Raw genomic sequence first — 21,240 nt, forward strand, 5'->3', positions numbered from 1 at the left:
ACAACATGGATGGACCTTGATAACATTATGTGAAGTAAGTTAAACAGAGAAAGCTAAGAACTATATGATTTAACTCATATGTGAACTATAAAACTGAACCTCATGTACACAAACAGCAGTGTGCTGGTTGCCAGAGGGAGGGGGGTGGGGGAAGAAAGGGGTCCTAATATGAGGTGACAGAAGATTTGACTTTGGGTGGTGGGCATATGGTCCTATATACAGATTTTATAAATTAGTAATCCACACATGTAACCTATATGTTCATGTAGACTAATGTCACCCCAATAAAATTCTATATAATAAAAGGCAAAAAAAAAAAATCGCACATCCAGCTTCCTCATTAAGTATCATTTACTGTGGAGAAGACTGAACGTTTGGTAACAGAGCCTTTGCCCTGAATGAGCTTGCAGTTTACTTTTAAGCAATGACACTGCTGGAATAAATAATCTCCCACTTAGACCTGCTCTTAGAGGTAGGATTTTACATGCAGGTAAATAGATATTTTGAAAGTGTTCATAAAGATGATTTCATTCTCTCAAAAAATTATTGTGGCTGTAGGTTTGCAGATAAGAGAATCAAAACTCAGATTAAGTGACCTGCCCAACGTTACACAGCTGAGACCACGGGTTGTAGCTAAGGTAAAAGTTGTCATATATCACATCATCATTAGCACTCCTTACCCCTTTATTGTGGGGGATTTTCGATGCAGACAGAAGATTTAGATCCCAGATAAAAATTTGGCACCCAGGACCACTGCCTGGGAGCAATTTATTATTTTTAAAACCAAATTCAAAAGGAAAAGGTTTGGCTCTGTTTGAGTTACTGAATAAGAGTTGGAAAAAATTAAGTTAGTGGTTTCAAAGGCTGCAGACTCTCTAACATTTCAAAAACCCTGTTTAGAATTCATATAATTTAATTTACTGGCTGTAAAGCCATAACATGTATTAGTGCCTGTGAATATTTGAAAGAGAAGGGCAAATTAAAAAGTAGTATTCAAAAACATACGGCTAGAGATGGTAGAGCTAAAGTTAAACAGCTCCGACGCTACTAGGGGATAAAGCCCATGTTTTAGGGTAAAGGACGTTCTCCTTGGAAACAGCCCTTTTCCGGTGGATTCTATCTATCTGGCCAAGGAATTCTCCTTTCATGAAATTGGAAAATGCTTAACATCTGTCATTTCCATAAATGCCCTGGTTGTCCTCTGAATGGGCAGAGCCATTTTTATTCCATTTAAAGAGTAGGCAATTAAGGTCAAAGTAAGTTGCTTATGGTCACACAGAAAGTCAGAAGACAGGCAGGAAGGAGGCAGGGAGGAGGGAGATAATGGAGACTAAGTCGATATTCTACTCCGTTTCAGGCTCCAGACTGAATGATTTAAACCTGGGGAAGAGAAGAGAAGAGAAGGGCAGATACTTTGGAGATGGAAGGGACTGAGGCAAGCACAACCTTATGGCTGGCCAGCAACTCCTCACTCCTCCTCCCCCGGGAACTGACAGGCTGCTCCAGACACATAGGAAAGACAGGTCCAAGACCCAGTGTTAATGTTCATTAACAATGTTAAATGACCTCAATGATATCCAGATCTCATGATAAACCCCACCCCCACCCCCGGGAGACTACCAGTCATAAGCCACCCTCTTTTTCTTTATGGCTCAGCTTGATAGCCCCTTCTCAACCACAACAAAAATAACAGTAATAATACTTATAGCAACACCAATAAGCTTATTGTCCCAGGTGCTAAGAATTCTATAGATATTAACTTATGTAATCCCATGAGATATGTACTATCCTCATTTAACAGACAAGGAAACTGAGGTAGGTACAGGGAGGTTAAACAACTCTCCCAGATCAAATAGGCATGATCTGAACCCAGGCAGGCTGGCACTCTACTGATAGAGGGCTTTCTCCCTTGTGAAACAGCCCTTTACTATGGGTTCTATCTATCCACAGTAAAGACTCGGGATTCTTTGCCCCAAACTTCATGTGGGGTGTGTGTTGGGAATGGCGTGTGGGACATTTGATATAACAATCAATTCCTAAGAAACCCACAGTCTGATCATCTGATTCTCCAGTGGGTAGATTCTCTTTCATCATTTTTCTCTTTGTGAAGGCACTTTGGAAAATATGATGAATGTTAACTTCCTGGGAATTACAGTAAGATGTTTGAGTTTTAACTACTAACAAGAAAAAAAATCCCTTTCAATAATTCGTCTATTTATCATGTTTAGATTTTAGGTTTGACCTCTCTTTAATGATGTTATGTTTCTTTATGAAAAGGCAATCTAATATTGTCTAATCATAGCTTCATAGAAGTTAATGTAGGTAACTATTGATACACATCCTAAGACATCACTTATCAAAAGCCAGCAATCATTCTGCCGTAATTTTCATGTCTGAATGCTGCCAACTTTTGTGAGGCAAGACCAGAAAAATTTAAGATCTTTCAAATTTGCAAATAATTTCTTAGGTCTGTTAACTTAATCTTCATTTCTTTTACAGCATTTGTAGTTGGGTTTCTTTTCAGGCAAGGTTCCCACAAAGAAGCATGTTTTTACCATTGCAGAAGTTAGTTGGCGTGAGAATGCAGAGTAAAGCTGCAGTAAATTTTAGATGTGGGAGGAGGTGAGCTAGACACACTCAGTAGGCTAAATGACTTACCCCTCAAAAAAATTACAAGTCATTGGCCTTCCGGGTGACAGTCGAAACTATTAATATTAAATCTGTGAATGTCATTGCTCTACTGCTGCTGTTTTGTTTTAAAATAAAAACAATCTAAACTTCTTGCATTACAGCTGCAAGCGATTCAAAAAGAAGAGTTCGGAGACACTAAACCCTTGAACAGGAAAGAAAGAGACTTCAGCAGGGCCCAACAGCCCTATCCGGCTGGACTTACTGCAGGTGCATGGCAGAGGGCAAGGGAATACCTCTACAGGGCCTCCCACCATATTGCTCCAACTGCTTTTAATCCATGAGCATCAGATAAGTCCTTCTATCTCATCACAGAGCCCTTGTGTATCTGTTGCGTTAATTCTACTTTTTGTGTGTGGGGGTTTCCTCCCATCCCCAGCCTTACTGAGATATAATTGACAGTGTAATTTCAAGATAATACACTTATGTAACTGCAGAATGATTACCACCACAGCATTAGCAAACACTTTCATCAGGGCTCATAATTACCATTTTTGTGGTAAGAACATTTAAGATCTACTCACTAACTTTAAAGTATATAATACAGTATTATTAGCTATAATCACCCTGCTGTACATAATATGCTCAGAACTCACTCACCTTACAACTGCAAGTTTGTACCCTCTGACCAACTTCTGCTCTTAAAAACCTGACACAAGATTTTTACAAATTAAGAATAAACACTGCTTGCTTTTTGTACAGAAGATCCTTACCTTTCCAAGTAAATATTTGGTTGGGTTATGTGATTCTTCTGTCCCAGACCTGTATTTTGCGTTAATGGTTGTTTACTCTATGAAAACATACTTTTCAACATTGAGTATAAGGGTCAGTAATAGGTACATCATCAGTAATAAAGGGAATATCATAATACTACTATTATAGTACAGATATTGACACAAATCACTCCTTGGTATACATTTCCCTAGTCCACTAGAAGGGTATTGCAGGTCACATTCCTGCTACACAGGCTGCTAACCAATTCTAGAAACTGGTCTTTTAAAATTTCTCCCTAATGGCTGAAATGGAAATAACAATTAAATACTAGCTAATGCTTTATCAAAATGAGTGCCGAATGACAGTCTTGACATTAAATTTCCTGGAATTTTTCAAGTTGAATCAAGAACATAACTTTCAAGCTTAACTATCTGGAGTGAATCAAATTCTCAATGCAGCAGATTCTTTGGGAGACTGCCAGGTCTCACTGTGACATGTACAAATCAGCATAATCTGCAGCACAAAGCATTACCTCCTGGCACCTTATTCAAGGAAAAGGGGAAATCGGATACTTGCTTTTGGATCTCTTGATCAACCAAGATGGGAGGACAAAAACAGAAGAGGCATGGGGGAGTAGCAACTGCTAACCAGTTTCTGGGCTTCATTTTACTCATAATGTAGCAGCACTTTTACTCCCAGCCCATATTACCCAACACAATGAAATCACTCACACATGGGGACACCATGACAATTTCTGGTTGATGACAACAAATGGTAAATGATCCTCTTTCATGGTCTGTCTCTGTTTTCTAGTCTATAAAAACTAGGAAGGCCGGGTTCTGAACACAATACTCTGTGGAGCATGAGATTCAATGTGGGGAGGTCCTCAAATCCCTTCAATCCACAAGGGATTCTGAAAGAATTACTCACTCAACAGGTGGGACAGGCACCAGCAGAAATAATGATCTAGATGTTCTATCAACAGTTCTGCTTACACAACTGCAATGACCTCAGCCATTTTAGACTATAGAAAAAATATTTAAGTTGAAGTAAAGCTAGACATTTCATTTTGCTCCTTGACACTTAAAATTGCCAATTCCTGAGTAGTCCCTTTCCTCCGTGTTCTTCTACATAGCCATCTTTATATTTTTTATTACTATTGTTTATTCTTTCATTAAACAAATATTGCCATATCAGTCTGTGTTTGGTGATGGGGATAGAATAAACGAGATTCATAAGGTCCCTGCCTTCCTGTAGCTTACAGCCTACAATTATAACTAACCAGCCTAGCAAATCTGGTATGAAAATTTCAGGTGCATTATTTATTTTACAGGGACAAGGACAGTTAGAGAGGTTCACAGCTTTACTTTAACCACAATATTCCTTTTGATAACCCAAGTCTATTATGAATAAGTGGGGTAAAGTGGAGAGCTGAGGCCCACAAAAAAAAGAAACTTCTTAATTACAAAATTTTAAATCTAGTATTCTTTTTCTCATTTTTATATAAGACTAGAGGCCCGGTGCACGTATTCGTGCACTGGTGGGGTCCCTTGGCCTGGCCTGTGCCCTCTCACAATCCAGGACCCCTTGGTGGATGTCGGATAGCTGGTTTCGGTCCAATCCCCACAGGCCCTATCCAAACAGGGGTGAGCCCGATCCTGTGCATTGAGCGTCTGTCCCCTGGTGGTCAGTGTGCATCATAGCAACTTTTTGACCGGTCAACTGGCTGTTCAGTTGCTTAGGCTTTTAAATATATATATAGATGAGTTGTCCCTTAAGATCCTTGATTTCTAAGGTCAATCAATGTTCCCCATATTTTCTTATATTCTTTATGGTTTCATTTTTTAGTCAATGTATTTTGTTGTTAGCAATTTTATTCATCACTTAGAATTAGCAAAACAGTGCAATAGGGCCTGAAGAATATAAAAATGAATAGAGGTGATTATGTCCTCAAGGAGCCTTCCAAAATAGGGAGGATAAAACTTACCAATAACCATAATAAGGTCAATAATTAGTACGTGCCTCTGTGAAACACAGAGTTGTTCACAGGAGAAAGGGGTCATTTCTAGACAGGGGAATCTCATAAGGTCAAGAATGACTTCAAGGCTTTTGGATTAAAAAACAGAAAGAATAAATCATCATCATCTGAAATAAGAAAAGCCATAGTTGGAACAAGATGTTGAGGAAGACCAGGAGTTCAGTTTAAGGCATTTTAGGTCTGAGATGTCAAATAGGCAGCTGGATGCACCAGTCTGGAGTGTGGAAAAGTGGATGGGGCAGAGGACATGAATTTAAGATTCAAGTGCTTATGAAAGTCTTTAAAGCCACGAGACTAGAAGAGATCACCATGGGAGTGATCAAAGTTTAGTTCCCCAACTTCTTTCACCCCCATTTCCCTCCATTACAATGAGTTTCACTTCGTCTCCCAGTGTCTCTGGTATTCATATTACTTTTGCCATTCACACCCACAGTTACTGTCTTTCATACCTTTCATCCAATCTGTCAGTAAATCACATTGTCTCTACTTTTAAAATATAGCCAGAATCTGACCACTTCTCACCAACTCTTCCACTATCATCTTAGTCTCAGTCATCATCATCTTTCACTTGCTTTCTTAATTAGTCTAACTGGTCTCCCTGCTTCTACTATTGCACCTTATCATCTAGTCTCAACACAGCAGACAACAGAATCCTTTTGACATGTACATCACAGCATGTCACTCTTCAGCATAAAATCCCGCTATTGTTCCCAAATCACTCAGAATTAAGGCCAAGTCCCTAACATAACCTCCCAATGCCCTTTTGGCCTACTTTCCTATTTTTCACTTCCTTGCTCACTCGGCTCTTAGCCACACTGGCCTCCTTGCTATTCCCTGAACATGGCAGTCCTGCTTCCACATTACAGCCTTTACACTGTCTGATCCATCTTCCTGAAACACTTTTCCCAGGATGTCTGCACGGCTAACTCCTTTACCTCCACCAAGACTTTGCTCAAATGTCACCTTGTCAACGAGACCTACCCTGATTGTTCTATTTAAGTTTCAAGCCCTTACCCATAATTCTGATAAATCCTGATCTCCATTCATCTGCTCTTTCTCTTTTTCCCACATCACTTATCACCTTTATTATTCTACACAGCTGATTTATTATGCTGACTGTATACTGTCTCTGTCCTTGAGAGCAGGGATCTTTGAATGTATTCCAAGGTTGCAGAACAGTATTTGAATACAGCAGGCACCCAGAAGGTATGTGCTTAATGAATAAATGAGTGATCCTGTCCACTCTAGCCCAGTTAATGGAAAGACAGTAGTGCTATTAACCATTCATTATGGGACGAGAGAGAAAGACTAAGTTCTTTTGTTTATTTGTCTGCCTTGTTTTTGTGTGGGGCTGGTGAATCTGACCACCTCTCACCAACTCTTCCACTATTATCTTTTTTTTTATTTTTTTTATTAAAAAGCCACTCAGATTGCATTCCCTCCCTCTTACTCTCCCATTAGGAAGAGAAGAGCGATCATCAATGGCTAATGGTAGTTGCAGAAGCAACACCAAGAGCCAGCTTCACGCTCAGGAGAGAACGCTACACCTCCTCCTCGTGGTTTCGGGTGCTCTACACGATCAGAGAAACTTCTCTAGTAACGAACTATATAAATGATCCCTGAAAGTATAGTCTTTCTTCCACTATTATCTTACTCTCAGTCATCATCATCTTTCACTTGATGGGAGAAGAGGAGGGAGTTACAAAGGAAGGGATAAAAGGAAGAAACAAGTTTTACTTTTAGATATATTGAGTTTGAGTTGCTAAGATAATCATGAACAAATCTCTTGCAGGCAAATAGATCTGGACTAGAGATGTTGACATGTAGGGTTGGAATTATCAGTGGAGAGGTGCGAGATAAAGATGTTCAGTGAGTGGATAAAGTCATCCCAGAGAGCCTGCGGGACAAGAGGAGAAGGTGGCAAAGGTAAATAACTCAAAGAATATATATATATGTAAAGAGCCAGAGAAGAAGAGAACTCAGAGAAGGCAGAAAATGGAAACAAAAGTCATGGAAGGTCGGTAAGCTGATGGTGTCAAATGTGGCAGAATGAGTAAGTGGTTTAAGGACAGAAAGAGGCCTCTGCTTTTGACAACAGGAGATGACTAGTTGAAAGAGTACTTTCAGAAGTGCGGTTCGGAGAGAAGCCAATCTGGAAGGGAACTGGGAGGAAGCAAGCAGTAAGAATTAGAGGCGGGTTATTCTTCCGAGAAGTTTGGCAATGAAAAGAAGGAGCAATGAGATAGAAGTTCTGGGTAAATAAGATAAAAGGCGGTGCTGCTTTTAGCTCTTAGGGAATGGAGAAAGGGGAGACCACCACAATAATATGTCTGTGGGACAAAATGAAAGGAGTAAGTGGTGGAGACATTAAAGATACAAGAGTCATAAAACTTTACAAAGCTAAAAGACCTTATTCACTTAGCTGTCACCACCTCCTACCCCCTCCCCAAATATTTCGAGGTGAGGCAACAACACAGAGAGACCAAGACAATGTCAAGGTTGAGTCCTCAGCAGCAACCTGTGAGGAGTGAAGGTGGGGGAAAAACAGAATCACGAGATGGAAGGGTAGCTTAGCAAGTATGGGACAGAATGAGTAAAGATATGGAGATAATCTAAGGAAGGGGATTGTAAGGTAGCTTTGTATTTTCTTAGTAAAGTACTCAGGTAAATGTGAGAAGATCCTGAAAGTAAAAGAGATTTAGAACAAAATAGCTTCAAAGGAATATTGAAGGAAAATCTGAGTGTAGTAAAAGTAGGTCTCTTAATCCCATGCTCCCGTTAAACCTTCTATAATATTGATTCTTTGATTATGTTTTTAAGTTGACATTTCCTAAGGACCTTGCACTACTCCTCAACTCTCTCTTTTTCTCTCTCTTACTTAAAAACATCTTCTGGCAGAGATGGGCACATCACTAGGATGAATATGCTATTCCTGCTCTCTACTAGTTCCTCTCCTAAAATGAGTAGATACCAAATATGATCACCATCAAGCTGCTTATTTTGAAATGCACACACCTCATTCCAAAACACATAATGAAAGGGAATTCTTTTTAGTGCAAAATTCAGGAAACATCACATCTGCAGCAAAACAGCATAAAATTCTGCATACTCTAAGTGAAGCATCCATTTCCTATAGATCCTTTAATAAAATAAATAGGCAAAGCTTCCTTTATTGGAGGAGGTAATGTTTTCTCCAGAGGAAAGGCAGAGTCTAATTTCAGCCATGTGATGAGAGAGAATAACACTCAAAGCCCACATATTCCAGATACTTGGTCCTTTCTTCCTCTCTTTTTTTCCTCAAGAGGCACACACAAGACAAGTCACAATGCTCTCATTTTTTCTGTGCTGAACACATACTGTCTTTAAGGGTGTGATACCCTTAATCTGAACGACCAATATGATTACATCTAAATCTGGCTCCAAAACAGCTTTTTAATTGTGACCTAGTTAAAAGCTCAGGCTTTGGAGTGTCACAGATGTGGTTCAAGTTGTGTTTCCATCAGCTGAGTTATCTTAGACAATTTATTCTAACCAGCTGAGATTCTGTAGTATATCTAAAGAAGTGGGAATAATAATAATACCAATCTTACAAGATTGCTGTGAGGTTTAAACAAGATGATGCTTCTAAAGTACCTGGTAATGAGGAAGTATTCAATGAGTGTTTGTTTTCATTTGACTATTAAGTATTCCCCAAACCTGACCAGAGCTATATTTTCCTTTCCCTAACCCTTTAAACATGTTTTCCAGTCTCTACTGGTTGAAATCTTTAAAAGACCTACCCAAATGTCACCTCCTGCATGAAACCTTATAACATGCCCTTGTCTAGAAATAGTCTCCTTCTCCTCTGAACAATCTTTGTGCTCACTTAAAGAGCACTTACTAACTATTGACCTCTATTATGATTATCGGTAAGTTTTACCCTATTTTGGGAGGCCTCTTGAGAACGAAAATCACCTCTATTCATTGTTATATTCTTCCGGTCTTATCACAGTGCTTTGTACATTCTAAGTGATGAAGAACACCATAAACAGTAAAACTCATAGCCCAGCTGGTGTGGCTCAACGGTTGAGTATCGACCCATGAACCAAGAGGTCATCAGATCAATTCCCCATCAGGGCACATGACCATGTTGCAGGCTTGATCCCGAGTAGGGGGCGTGTAGGAGACAGCCAATAGATCTCTCATCAATGTTTCTATCTCTCTCCCTCTCCCTTCCTGTCTCTCTAAAATCAATAAAAACATATTTAAAAAAATAAAACTCATAAGAGTAAAAAATAAAATCATAAAAAATCTGGGAAAAGAAGGGAGGATCAATGAATTGATCTTAAGAGAATACCAATTTGAATAAAAGCAAGAGAAAGAATAAAAAGTTTATTTCTTAAAAATTAAACATCCATATTTCAAAAACACGATATTACAAGTAGAAATAAAAGGTAAACTAGAAAAAAATTCAGCCCATATAATAAACCACTTTAACATTTAATAGATAATCCCTACATGTAAGTCTTTATAAACAACAAAAATAGTAAAACAAGAGAGAGACTTTTTTTAAATGACTAACTGAAGTTACAAAATATCATCTCAATTTTCTATAATGTGAATGTAAGAAAGACGACCATATATAAAAAAATAAAAAGACTTAATGGCTTCAGATGTTGGTGTGTTTCAGAGAGTGACATTATAGGTAGGATGGCATTAAAGTCATTTATGTTCCTTCTAGAGGCCCAGTGCACGAAATTCATACAGTGGTGGGGGGGGAGAGGTAGCATCCCTCAGCCCAGCCTGCTGTACCCTCTCCAATCTGGGACTCCTCGGGGGATGTCCGACTGCCGGTTTAGGCCTGATCCCTGTGAGCCGGCAGTTGGACATCCCTCTCACAATCCAGACCTGCTGGCTCCCAACCGCTCGCCTGCCTGCCAGCCTGATCACCCCCTAACCACTCCGCTGTCAGCCTGATCAACACCTAACTGCTCCCCTGCCAGCCGGATTGCCCCCAACTGCCTTCCCCTGCTGGCCTAGTCGCCCCCAACTGCCATACCCTGCAGGTCTGGTCCCCCCTAACTGCCCTCCCCTGAAGGCCTGGTTCCCCCCCAACTGCCCTCCCTCACCTGCAGGCCCAGTTGCCCCTAACTGCTCTCCCCTGCTGGCCTGCTTGTACACAACTACCCTCCCCTGCCGACAATCTTGTGGTGGCCATCTTTGACCACATGGGGACGGCCATCTTGTGTGAGGGCCTGAGGGTCAATTTGCATATTACCTCTTTATTATATAGGATTGGCTTTCTGTTATAACTAAAATTGAAAGTTACTGCAATAGAACTGACTTTCACAACACTGAAGGCAAACCAATGACCTAATATCCCTAGTGGCCTTTTGTTCTCTAGGAAGATACTTACGTAACACTACAGGAAGTATGAATTACCTATGTTGAGAGATGTCTACACTAAGTATACCTGAAAGCCAGAAATAACTATCAGAGTTCAAAAGTGGATAATGAGGATGGTAAGCTTAATTAGATAAATTACCAGTTTTGTCTCCGTGTAGAAATTTCTCATGAAACAGGGTACAAGTACCCTGCTTCTGAGAGACAAGGCTACTCCCAAAGGAAGCATAGAAAGGGATGAAGTCACTGGTAGGGCTTTTATGCTCCACGTGCAGAAACTGGCTCATGTGAAAATTGGCAGAAAAGTCCTGTCTGACTGGAGAAATTAAAGATTTCTCAGGCTTGAACATGGCTGGTGGCATTATAAATCAGTATGTTACTTGGCAATGTATAGCAAGAGTCACATAAACTTTCAAACCCTTTGGCAGAGTTATTTCACTTCTAGGAATCCCCCATAAAGATCACTACTAGTACTACTATTACTAAATTACAGTTCAATCACACGATTTAGCCTTTAAAAAGAAATTCAGAAACAAAAAATTGTGCTTATATCAGAAAGAAAATAGAAAAAACTATCTTCTGAAACAACAAACCCTAAAAATACAATTACCATAATGTGAGACCACAAATTTATTTTATTAATAAAATGAGAACATGTGCTAAAAGATTGAGAGCATGACAAGAATGCCCACTCTCACCACTCCTATTCAACACAGTACTGAAGGTGCTGACCATTGCAATAGGCAGGAAAAAGAAATAAAAAGCATGATGATTAAAAATAAAAAGAAGTAAAGATTTTATCTACTTGTTGACAACGTAATTGCTTATATAGGAAAACTTAATCTACAAACATCTACTAGAACTAGTAAAATGAATTAAGCAAGGATGCAGGATACAAAGTTACTATAAAGATTAATTTTCTTTTTACTATTAGCAGTAAAATTTTAAAAATTCCATTTACAATAGTGTTGAAAAACAAAAATACATTTAATAAATTATATGCAAGACCTGCAAATGGAAACTAAAAAACATTGTGGAGAGAAATGAAAGAAGACCTAAATAAATAGAAAGACATAATAAACTGGGGGTAAAAAGACTTAATATTAGGATGACATCAACTATCCCTAAATTCACCTACAGACTCAATAAATCCTAATCATAATCCCACCAGATTTTTATTTTGTTTTGTTTTTTAATGAACACTGACAATCTCATTCTAAAATTTATAGTAAAACACAAATAACCTAGAATATTCGGAGTACTATTTAACAAGAACAAAGTTAAATGACTTACACTATCTGACTTCAAAACTTACCTTAAAGCTACAGTAATCAAGATAGTGTGGTATTGAGAAACAGATCAATGAAACAAAACAGAGAGCCAGAAACAGGCCCACCCACTCTTAAGACAGTCATTTGATTTTCAACAAAGTCACCAAAGCAATGGGTAAGGCAAGTTTTGTTGTTGCTGTTTTTCAACCATGGTGCTGGAATAACAATGTTCATAATGAAGAAATGAGCCTTGACCCCTACTTCAAGCATACACAAAATGTAATTTCAGATGATCTAAATGTAAAAGTTAAAACCATCAAGCTTTTAGAGGAAAATACTAAATACATTCATGACCTGAGGTAGGCAAAGATTTCTTACACTGGACTTAGAAAGCAATAACTATTTAAAAATTGCTAAATAAGACATCATCAAAATTTAAAAAAAAACTTCTGCTCATAAAAAGATACCAACAAGAAAATAAAGAGGTAAGCCCAGCATACATTCGACTGATTCCAAAAATATTTTTAAAATTCCCACAACTCAATAATAAAAAGAAAAACAACTCAATTAGAAAATGGCTAAATGATATGAACAGACAGTTCACAAAAGAAGATATACAAATGGCTAACAAGTACATGAGAAAGTGCTCAATGTCACCAGGGAATTGCAAATCAAACCCACAAAGAAATACTACTACACACACACTAGGATGGCTAAAATTAAAAAGACCAACATCAAGTGATGGCCAAACTACCAAGTAAGCAGAACTCTTTAAGAATTATTGGTGGATGTGTGAAATGGTACAACTACATTGCAGTGAAGTCTGGAAGTTTCAAAGAGAATGAAACATTCATCTACCTTATGACCCAGCAAATCCTGTCCTAAGTATTTTTCCAAGATAAATGGAAACAAATGTCAATAACAACAGTGGAAGTGGGCAAATTTCCTTTAATAAGGGGAATAAACTGTGGCAGATTCATGGTATTGTTTATAAGAAGTTCTAGAAGAGGCAAACTAATCTCTGGCAGAGAAAAGTCAGAACATGTGGTTAGCTCTTGCAGGCTGGGGCAGATATTGTCTGTGAAGAGGTATAAGGGAACCTTTTAGGATAATGGCCATTTTTTTTTTTTTATCTTGATAGTGGTTTGGGTTACATAGATACAAGTATTTATTTGCTAAAACTCAGCTAACGTCCACTTGCAATTAAACTGTCTGTGAATTTTACCTAAAAAACAAAACAAAACACACACACACACACACACACACATACTGCTAAGAATGATAGAATTCTAGTTAATAATATGCATACTGAAGCATTAGTTGAAAGTGTACAGATATCTGAAACTTTTTCTTAAAATAAATAAAAGAATAAGATGGACTGATGGACAAATAGATGGATAGATAAGTAGAAAAACAGGCATGGTAAACTATAAAATCTAGGTGTGGGTATATAGGAATTCTTTGTAAAACAATGTTTAACTTTTGTGTATGTTTAAAATTCATAATAAAATGATGGGAGAAAAACAAGTACCACTGTTTTGATTTTGCTAAAATATTATTTTTTACTTCTTTTGTTCTATTTTCTAAGTTCTCTATAATGTGTTATATAGCCTATAATTTTAAACATTTTTTGAAAGAAAGCAAACCGATTACATTTATCAAATATCAGTTATGTCAAAATAAGTTTAAAAATCTCACTTTAAAGTCAACCAAAGTTAAAATATTCACTATTTTTAAGCCCACGGTCACTTAACTCACTAAAAACCTTAAACTATTGTTACGTAGCAAGTCACCGTTTTTGAACTAAAATTTGTTGAACTAATCGAATGTGATATTAAAAGTTTTTTTCTTTTAATGCCTTACCCCGCTCCCCACCCCATATCATTCTGTGTTAATGCATGCTCTTTAAAAGTACATCATTTCTTATGGTCTGTAATAGCCAAGCTGGGCAATATTTCTCAAGAAATCTGAGTGTTGGCTGTTTACTTTCAAAAGGGCTTTATCTTTAGATAAGCATGAGCTTTAAGCCAGGTGCTAGTCATTTGTGTCTTGTTAATTTCCAAAACAAACAGAGGAGAGTGCCATGCAATTTCCATTACACACACTTCCCCATTAGTACCAGGGTTTATTGGCTTGACACTGCTCCAGGAATAATGGTTTCATTCCTCACTGAAATAAAATAATGTGCCACATAACTCAGCAATGCGGAACTTCTGAAAAATGTTGTCATGTTAAACATGGTCATATATTTAAAGTCTCCATTATACCAAAACAAAGGCCATTTGCTGTAGAGAACTTATACTGAGCATGGAGAATTCTCACATGGGCCTCCGACTTACCTCATGGCTATGTTATACGACTCCGGATGAATACAAGTTTGGTCCAAAGGATCTGGCTTCAGTACAACATTCGCTGCGGTTTTGCTCTTCTTCTTGCCCGGCTTCTCACTTGTGACCTCAACACCTGCTGGAGATGTCACGGCAACTCTCTGACTTGAGCCTGCAGATTCAGTGTGCTGACTACTGTAAGCATGTGAAACAGGGGTGGGGGGCACGGTGAGGGTGGGGTACAAAAGAAAAGAATTTTCATTAAAAATGTGCTTATTTCTCTGCCATACACAAACAGCAACCAGATTCTGACCATTCACTTCACAGAAATTACCACTTATTTTTGTTTAAACACTGTCAATAGGATTTTCTGTTACTTAAAGCCAAAAACATTCTTAACTGATTCAGCCTGTATAATTGGCTTTCTAGAAGAGAAAAGAGAAAAATGGAGAGAAATAAATAAGAAGGAGGGAAAGGAGAAGGAAAAGATTTCTGAGAGCAGAGGAAAAATACAAATTCTCAAATTAAAAGAACCTACTAGGTACAAAATAGGATAAATTGAAAAATGACTCATATTTGACACAGTGTAGAGAAGCTTTAGAATATGATTTTATAAATCAAGAGAGAAAAATAAAACTGATTTCTTCTATAGGAACTAGAATCTGACCGGTATAAAATTTCTCACTGACAAACAGCAGAAGACAGAACACAATGGTGCAATATCTTAAGTTCTAAGAGAAAATAATTTTGAATCTAGAATCATATACCTAGCCAAAGTAGCATTTATTTAAATCATTTTCACACATGTAAGAAATAAAGTATAACCCTCATAATATATCCTCTCTGAAAAGAAATCCAGCAAAAACAATGAGTTCAAAAAAAATGTTAACGTGGGCTACAAGAAACAATAAAAACAAAAACCATAAAAACTTACTAAGTTAGATAATTTCTCATGAATGACATACAAAAGGACAGTCTGAAAATAAAATCCCCGGTCACCTCACCACGGGATGTAGAGGAAAAGTAGAAGGTTGGGAAGGACCCTAAGGTTCTGGTTTTCTTCAGGAGAAGGACAGAGACACCAGAGGTCAGTCCAAATTAACTTCAAATACAATCACCAGAAGAATAAAATATATGTATACAACATGAAATCACTAAGGGGAGACAAAAAAATGAGGTGGAAAACAAGGAGAAAACTTGTTAACTGGGAAATCCGATGTACAGCATGAAAGGAAAAGAATAAGAAAGTATGATGGAGAGAAAATATAGAGTATGGAAAATTAAGTCCAAGCAAAGCAATAAATACAATAAATTTGATTATATTAATAAATGATTGGCAAAACCATGAAATATATTTGTTTACAAGAGTTACAGAAATTAATTGCCATTGAAAATTTGAAAGTATATCAAGCATGTTCTAAAAGGCAAATATAGCAACATGGACAGCAAACAAAATAGATTTCCAAGCAAAAAATATTCAATGAGATAGAAAAGTCCATTCTGAATAAAGGTATGACCTATCAGGAAGATACAACAGCCCAATCGGCATAGCTCAGTGGTCGACCTATGAACCAGGTCACAGTTTGATTCCCTGTCAGGGCACATGTCTGGGTTGCGGGTTCAATCCCCAGTGTGGGGCGTGCAGGAGGCAGCCAATCAATGATTCTCTCTCATCTTTGATGTTTCTATCTGTCCCTCTCCCTTCCTCTCTGAAATCAATAAAAACATATTAAAAAAAAAAAAAAGACACAACAGTCATGAATCTTCGAGTACTTCATAATTAGTTGAAAAAATGGAAAGTTTTAAAACAAATGTTCACCAACCGGACACTGATTAAACTACAGCCCATCCATAAATTAAATACTATGCAGACATTATTAAAAAATGATATAAATCTATAAGTAATATTTGGAAAGAGATCCAAGATATATTACTGAAATAAAGCAAGTTTTAAGTAGTTGTATAGAATGATCTCTTCTATATGCATTTTAAAATAACACACATGTATAAGCTGATATAAATAAAATTTTATTTTTAGAAAGCATTATAAGAAACTATTTTAAAATAAGAGATTGAGGTGCCCTTTACATTTTCTTCTATTTTTACTGTATGAATTTTCTAACCAAGTGTTCAAAAAACATAAACTGAAAAACATGTGATTATTTTATTCTCCCCCCGCCCCCCCGCCCCATTTCTGGCTTCTAGGTTTTGTGGTCTACTTAGAAAGAACTTCCACCACTCCAATGTTCTGCATAATTTACGCATGTTTTCTTCTGGTACGTTTATAGTTTCATTTTTTCCATTTAAGTCTATGATCCATCTGGAATTTATCTGGATATAGGGTATGAGGTGGAACGAGATTTTTCCCCCACACATACCAAATTCCTGCCAGTTGTCATAAAGCCATTTATTTGATAATTAATCATTGTACCCACTATTTGAAACATCACCTTTATTATAAACTAAATTCCATGTACATGTTGTGGATTTCAGACTCTATTCTATTCTATGTATTTCTACAACAAAAACAAATTGTTTAGTTAGTATAGATTTACATTGTATTGTACTATCCAATGGGGCTGGTTTTCTCTTAGTCTTTTCCAAAATCAAGATTATTTGTCCATTTTACTTTTGTTATAATTTTGCCAAAGGAAAAAAATAAATAAATGAACCAGGTGGTCCCAAGGTAGAAAATACATAAAAGCTATTATTTCATAAATGATGCTAAGAAGTTTGCCCAATTTCTCTACTTTTATGCTAACAGAATTAGAAAGCAAAAATTAGCTTTTTATCAACAGAACTGATAATTAATGCTTTGGTCAGTTTTCAGGGATAGAGAAATGGGGAAGCCCAACCATGCTCAGGACAACAGCTGCCAATATGGACTGGCCATTGTGAAGTCCTCTTTGTCACTTCACCTTGTACCAGGCCTTCCCACTTAGGAAGCTCCAATCACACTGGCCTGAGTTTCCTGAATACACCAACACTGGGCCCGCCTGTGCACGTACTGTTTACTTTTCCTTGTATGGCTGGCTCCTTAATTTCTTGTTTTTTAATTTTATTTTTTGTTAATCCTCAAATGAGGATGTTTTTCCATTGCTTTTCAGAGAGAGTGGAAGGGGGGAGGAGAGAGGGAGAGAGGGAGAGAGGGAGAGAGGGAGAGAGGGAGAGAGGGAGAGAGGGAGAGAGAGAGAGAGAGAGAGAGAGAGAGAGAGAGAGAGAGAGAGAGAGAGAGAGAAGCATTGATGTGAGACACATCAACTGGTCGCCTCCCGCATGCGCCCCAACCGGGAGCAGAGAACCAACCTGCAACCGAGGTATGTGCCCTTGACCAGGAATCAAACTGAGACCCTTTCATGTGCAGGCCAACGCTCTAACCACCGAACACCAGCCAGGACATGGCTCCTTAATTTTATTCAAAATTTGGCTAATATAACTTTTCAATGAATAACTCATATAAAGCAGTTGTACTGCTCCTCCCCAAGATAATGTTGTACCTCTCTAATTTTATAATACTATAGTTGATATTATTTATTTTTCTAGTTTATTTATTGTCTGTCTCACATATTAAAATTTAACTCCATAAAAACAGGGAATTTGCTGATTTGTCCACTGCTGTATTCCCAGTGCCTAGCAAATATTAGACAGTCAACACATGTTGAGTGAAGAAATAAACAGACACCTAGGATTTATGCCAGTGAGTAGGATGGGTAACAGTAAGAAAGGAGGTTGATAACAAAATCAAAAGTGTACATGTTAGCCCAGCCTGCGTGGCTCAGTGGTTGAGCATCGACCTATGAACCAGGAGGTCACAGGTTCAATTCCTAGTCAGGGCACATGTCTGGGTTATGGGCTTGATCCCCTGTGTGGGGCGTGCAGGAGGCGGCCAATCAATGATTCTCTCTCATCACTGATATTTCTCTCTCTCCCTTCCTCTCTGATATCAATAAAATATAAATATATATATTTTAAAGTGTACACATTAATAATCACCTGCACAATTTTCGAATATAATCCTGGTTAATTCTGATGAAGCCAGCACACTGCTGAAAAGATTTTGGCCCCAGTCCTTTCACTTTCTTCAGCTGTTCTCGGTTGATGAAGGGCCCATTTTTCTCTCGCCATTCAATAATATTTTTGGCTCGGTTGGCATTGAGTCCTGCAATATGCCTAAGAAAATAAACAAAATGAGAAATAATAGTTCCAAGAGTACTGAAGGAAAAGCTCTCATCTGAAAAGACAATGATATAAAACATTTGTATCATTAAAAAATTGCAATTAATTACATATTGTCATGTCTCTAAGTTTAATTAATAAAAAAGGGGAATTAAACTGAAAGAGGAAAAAAAGAGTTGTCCAAGAGGAGGGATGAAGAACAGAATGCAAAACAATGACTAAACTAGTAGAAACATAAAGATGCTGGTACACTGGTATCACCCGTGCAAGAAAGAGGACTGCTCCCGCAGTATTTCTACACTATTCACATTCCTTATATTTCTGAGTCAAGTTGCAATTTTGCCTCTTCCTGTTTAGCCTACAAGATGAGGTAACAGCAGAAGTTATAATAGCTACACTTGCATTTACTACCCTATTTTTTTTTTTAGCCTGTTCTAATTTATGTAAAAGACTTGAACTATAGAAAGGTGCTTATCCATGAATGTCATGGTTATTATGAAAACTATATAATTAGGTAGTTTGCTTCATGTTAATTAAAAGATTACTATTCAAGAGAATCTTAATTCTATTACAGAATTCCATATGTGGAATTATAGATGCTTATAGCTATGGCAGAAAAGCAACACCTCAAAATGGAAGGGTATCTTCTGCTCTATCTGTTTCAAAGGAAAAGGGTCCAGATCTTTTCCAGAGTCCAACATTTTGTGCTGCATCAGAAGACTTGTGTATCAAATGCAAACTATCAACAGAAAGGCAGCTCTTCCATAACCCCAGAAAAAAAAAGACAAAGTATATAAGACGTGATTATAGTGCCATGAAGATTTTGATATGTTACTTGCGGAATCAAGGTAAAAATATGGTAACCATAGCTTGAACCCTCAGAATTTATCCTTTGGTTCCTGCCAACTTTGACAGATGCATGCAAGAGACTAAACTAGTGAAAAATATCTACTCTCGTGTGGTGAGAAACAGCTCCTTTCCATGTTAACCTTATTTAAATTCTATTAGCAAAACTATTGCGCTCAATGGTAACCATATGCTCTTCGCTTTAGATTTGCAGTATTAAAAATGATAATGGGAACTGTCACAATTCTTTTCTTAAATAATGTCTTCCCTTCTGACTGATTACCTAAAGCAATGTATGAACACACAGACTTTCTGTACTTGACAACTTTACACATATGTCCCCTTGGTCTAACTGGATAGCCAGTTAAACTCAAGATTCTGTGATCTTCATCCACAGATTTCTTGTCTCACCTTAACAAAACTTCTGAACAGATGTTAATATCGACTCCCACAAAGCTGACACATTCTTCTACAACACTGTCCAGTGTTGCCTTGAGTAAAGTCTGGGATACATCATGCTTAAAAGACAAAAATCAAATATCAGTTGAAAATAAAATGCATGAAATTCTTGGACTGTTCCATTACTTTGCCTGTATAGCTGGCTAAGACACAGCATAGTAAATGTCATTTCTTTTAAACACACTGTTAGCAGAGGTAATTAAGCTGAACTTAAGGAATCTGTGTTTTCTTACTCTCTAAATTACTCATATACTTCCCTCAAATATAACAGCACCAGCATTTATCCCTTTTCCAAAATTCTGCTTAGAGCAGTGGTTCTCAAACGTTAGCATGCCATCAAAATCACCTGCAGGGGGCTTGTTACAACACAGGTTGCTGAGCCCCACATCCAGAGTTTTTGATTTAGTAGGTCTAGGGTGTGGCCTGAGAATTTGCAATCTAACAAGCTGGTTCCAGGAGCTTACTTTGCAACACACTCTATCATTCACTCTCTGCTTTGCAATGTTATCTTCACTTGCATGTGTATTCCCTTAGTTCTTCTTATAATTATAATAGGAAGCAGTACTCTAATACTCACTGAGTTTGACAGTAATTCAAACTCTGTTTCATCAAATGGAAGATAATCCTATCTAATAAGGAGGGAGTATGCTAATTGACCCTCACACCATCACAAAGATAGCAGAGCCCACGGCCAATAAGGAGGGAATATGCTAATTGACTGTCCCACCCTCAAAGTGGCAGTGCCCACAGCCGATAGGAGGGAATATGCTAATTGACTGCCATGCCCTCAAAGATGGCGGCACCCAGTCCCCTCAGCCCCCCAGGACCGCCCAAGGCTCGCGCTCCCGGCAGTGGCAGCAGCAGAGGTGTGATGGGAGCATCACTTTCCCCTGATCGCCGGGTTGCCTCCCGCCCCTGAGGGCTCCCGGACTGTGAGAGGGAGCAGGCTGGGCTGAAGGACCCCTCGCTCCAGTGCATGAATTTTCATGCACTGGGAATCTAGTCTATATCATAAAAGGCCTGTGGTCGTGATGCCATAACGGCGGAATGACCAGACTAGTCACCAGGAGGCTGCATGCACGGCGAGGACTTGAGGCACATGTGGGTGGGTGGGGACTTGACTCTGGGTCCCGCCAGCACGGTGGGTCTGGGTCTTGCGTGATATCATGCACTGGGCCTCTAGTATTGCTTTTAAGAAGCACCATTATTTTATGTACCACTAAGAAAATACACTACTATTTAACAAAGATACAATGCTTTCCTATTAATTCCAATTTTTATTTTTTAAATATTAGAAGAGCTCTTTTAGACTTATTCAGAAAGTTTTATAACCATATAT

General features: G+C 38.1%; 1 protein-coding gene across 3 annotated transcripts in view; it reads right to left on the reverse strand.

Moving 5' to 3' along the window:
• Window positions 1-21,240, reverse strand: part of SRBD1 (S1 RNA binding domain 1) — a 155,988-nt gene that overhangs the window by 11,570 nt on the left and 123,178 nt on the right. For 2 of the 3 annotated variants that reach the window (XM_079791774.1, XM_079791775.1), the window contains exons 17-19: window positions 19,854-19,960; window positions 18,414-18,590; window positions 14,433-14,615 (exon numbers count right to left, since the gene is read on the reverse strand). In XM_079791774.1, the coding sequence (XP_079647900.1) occupies window positions 14,433-14,615; window positions 18,414-18,590; window positions 19,854-19,960 (467 nt within the window). The remainder of the gene's footprint in view (window positions 1-14,432; window positions 14,616-18,413; window positions 18,591-19,853; window positions 19,961-21,240) is intronic. The other variant, XM_079791776.1, reaches the window with a different exon arrangement.

Source organism: Cnephaeus nilssonii, assembly GCF_951640355.1.
Source record: "Cnephaeus nilssonii genome assembly, chromosome: 15".
Classification (NCBI taxonomy): domain Eukaryota; kingdom Metazoa; phylum Chordata; class Mammalia; order Chiroptera; family Vespertilionidae; genus Cnephaeus; species Cnephaeus nilssonii.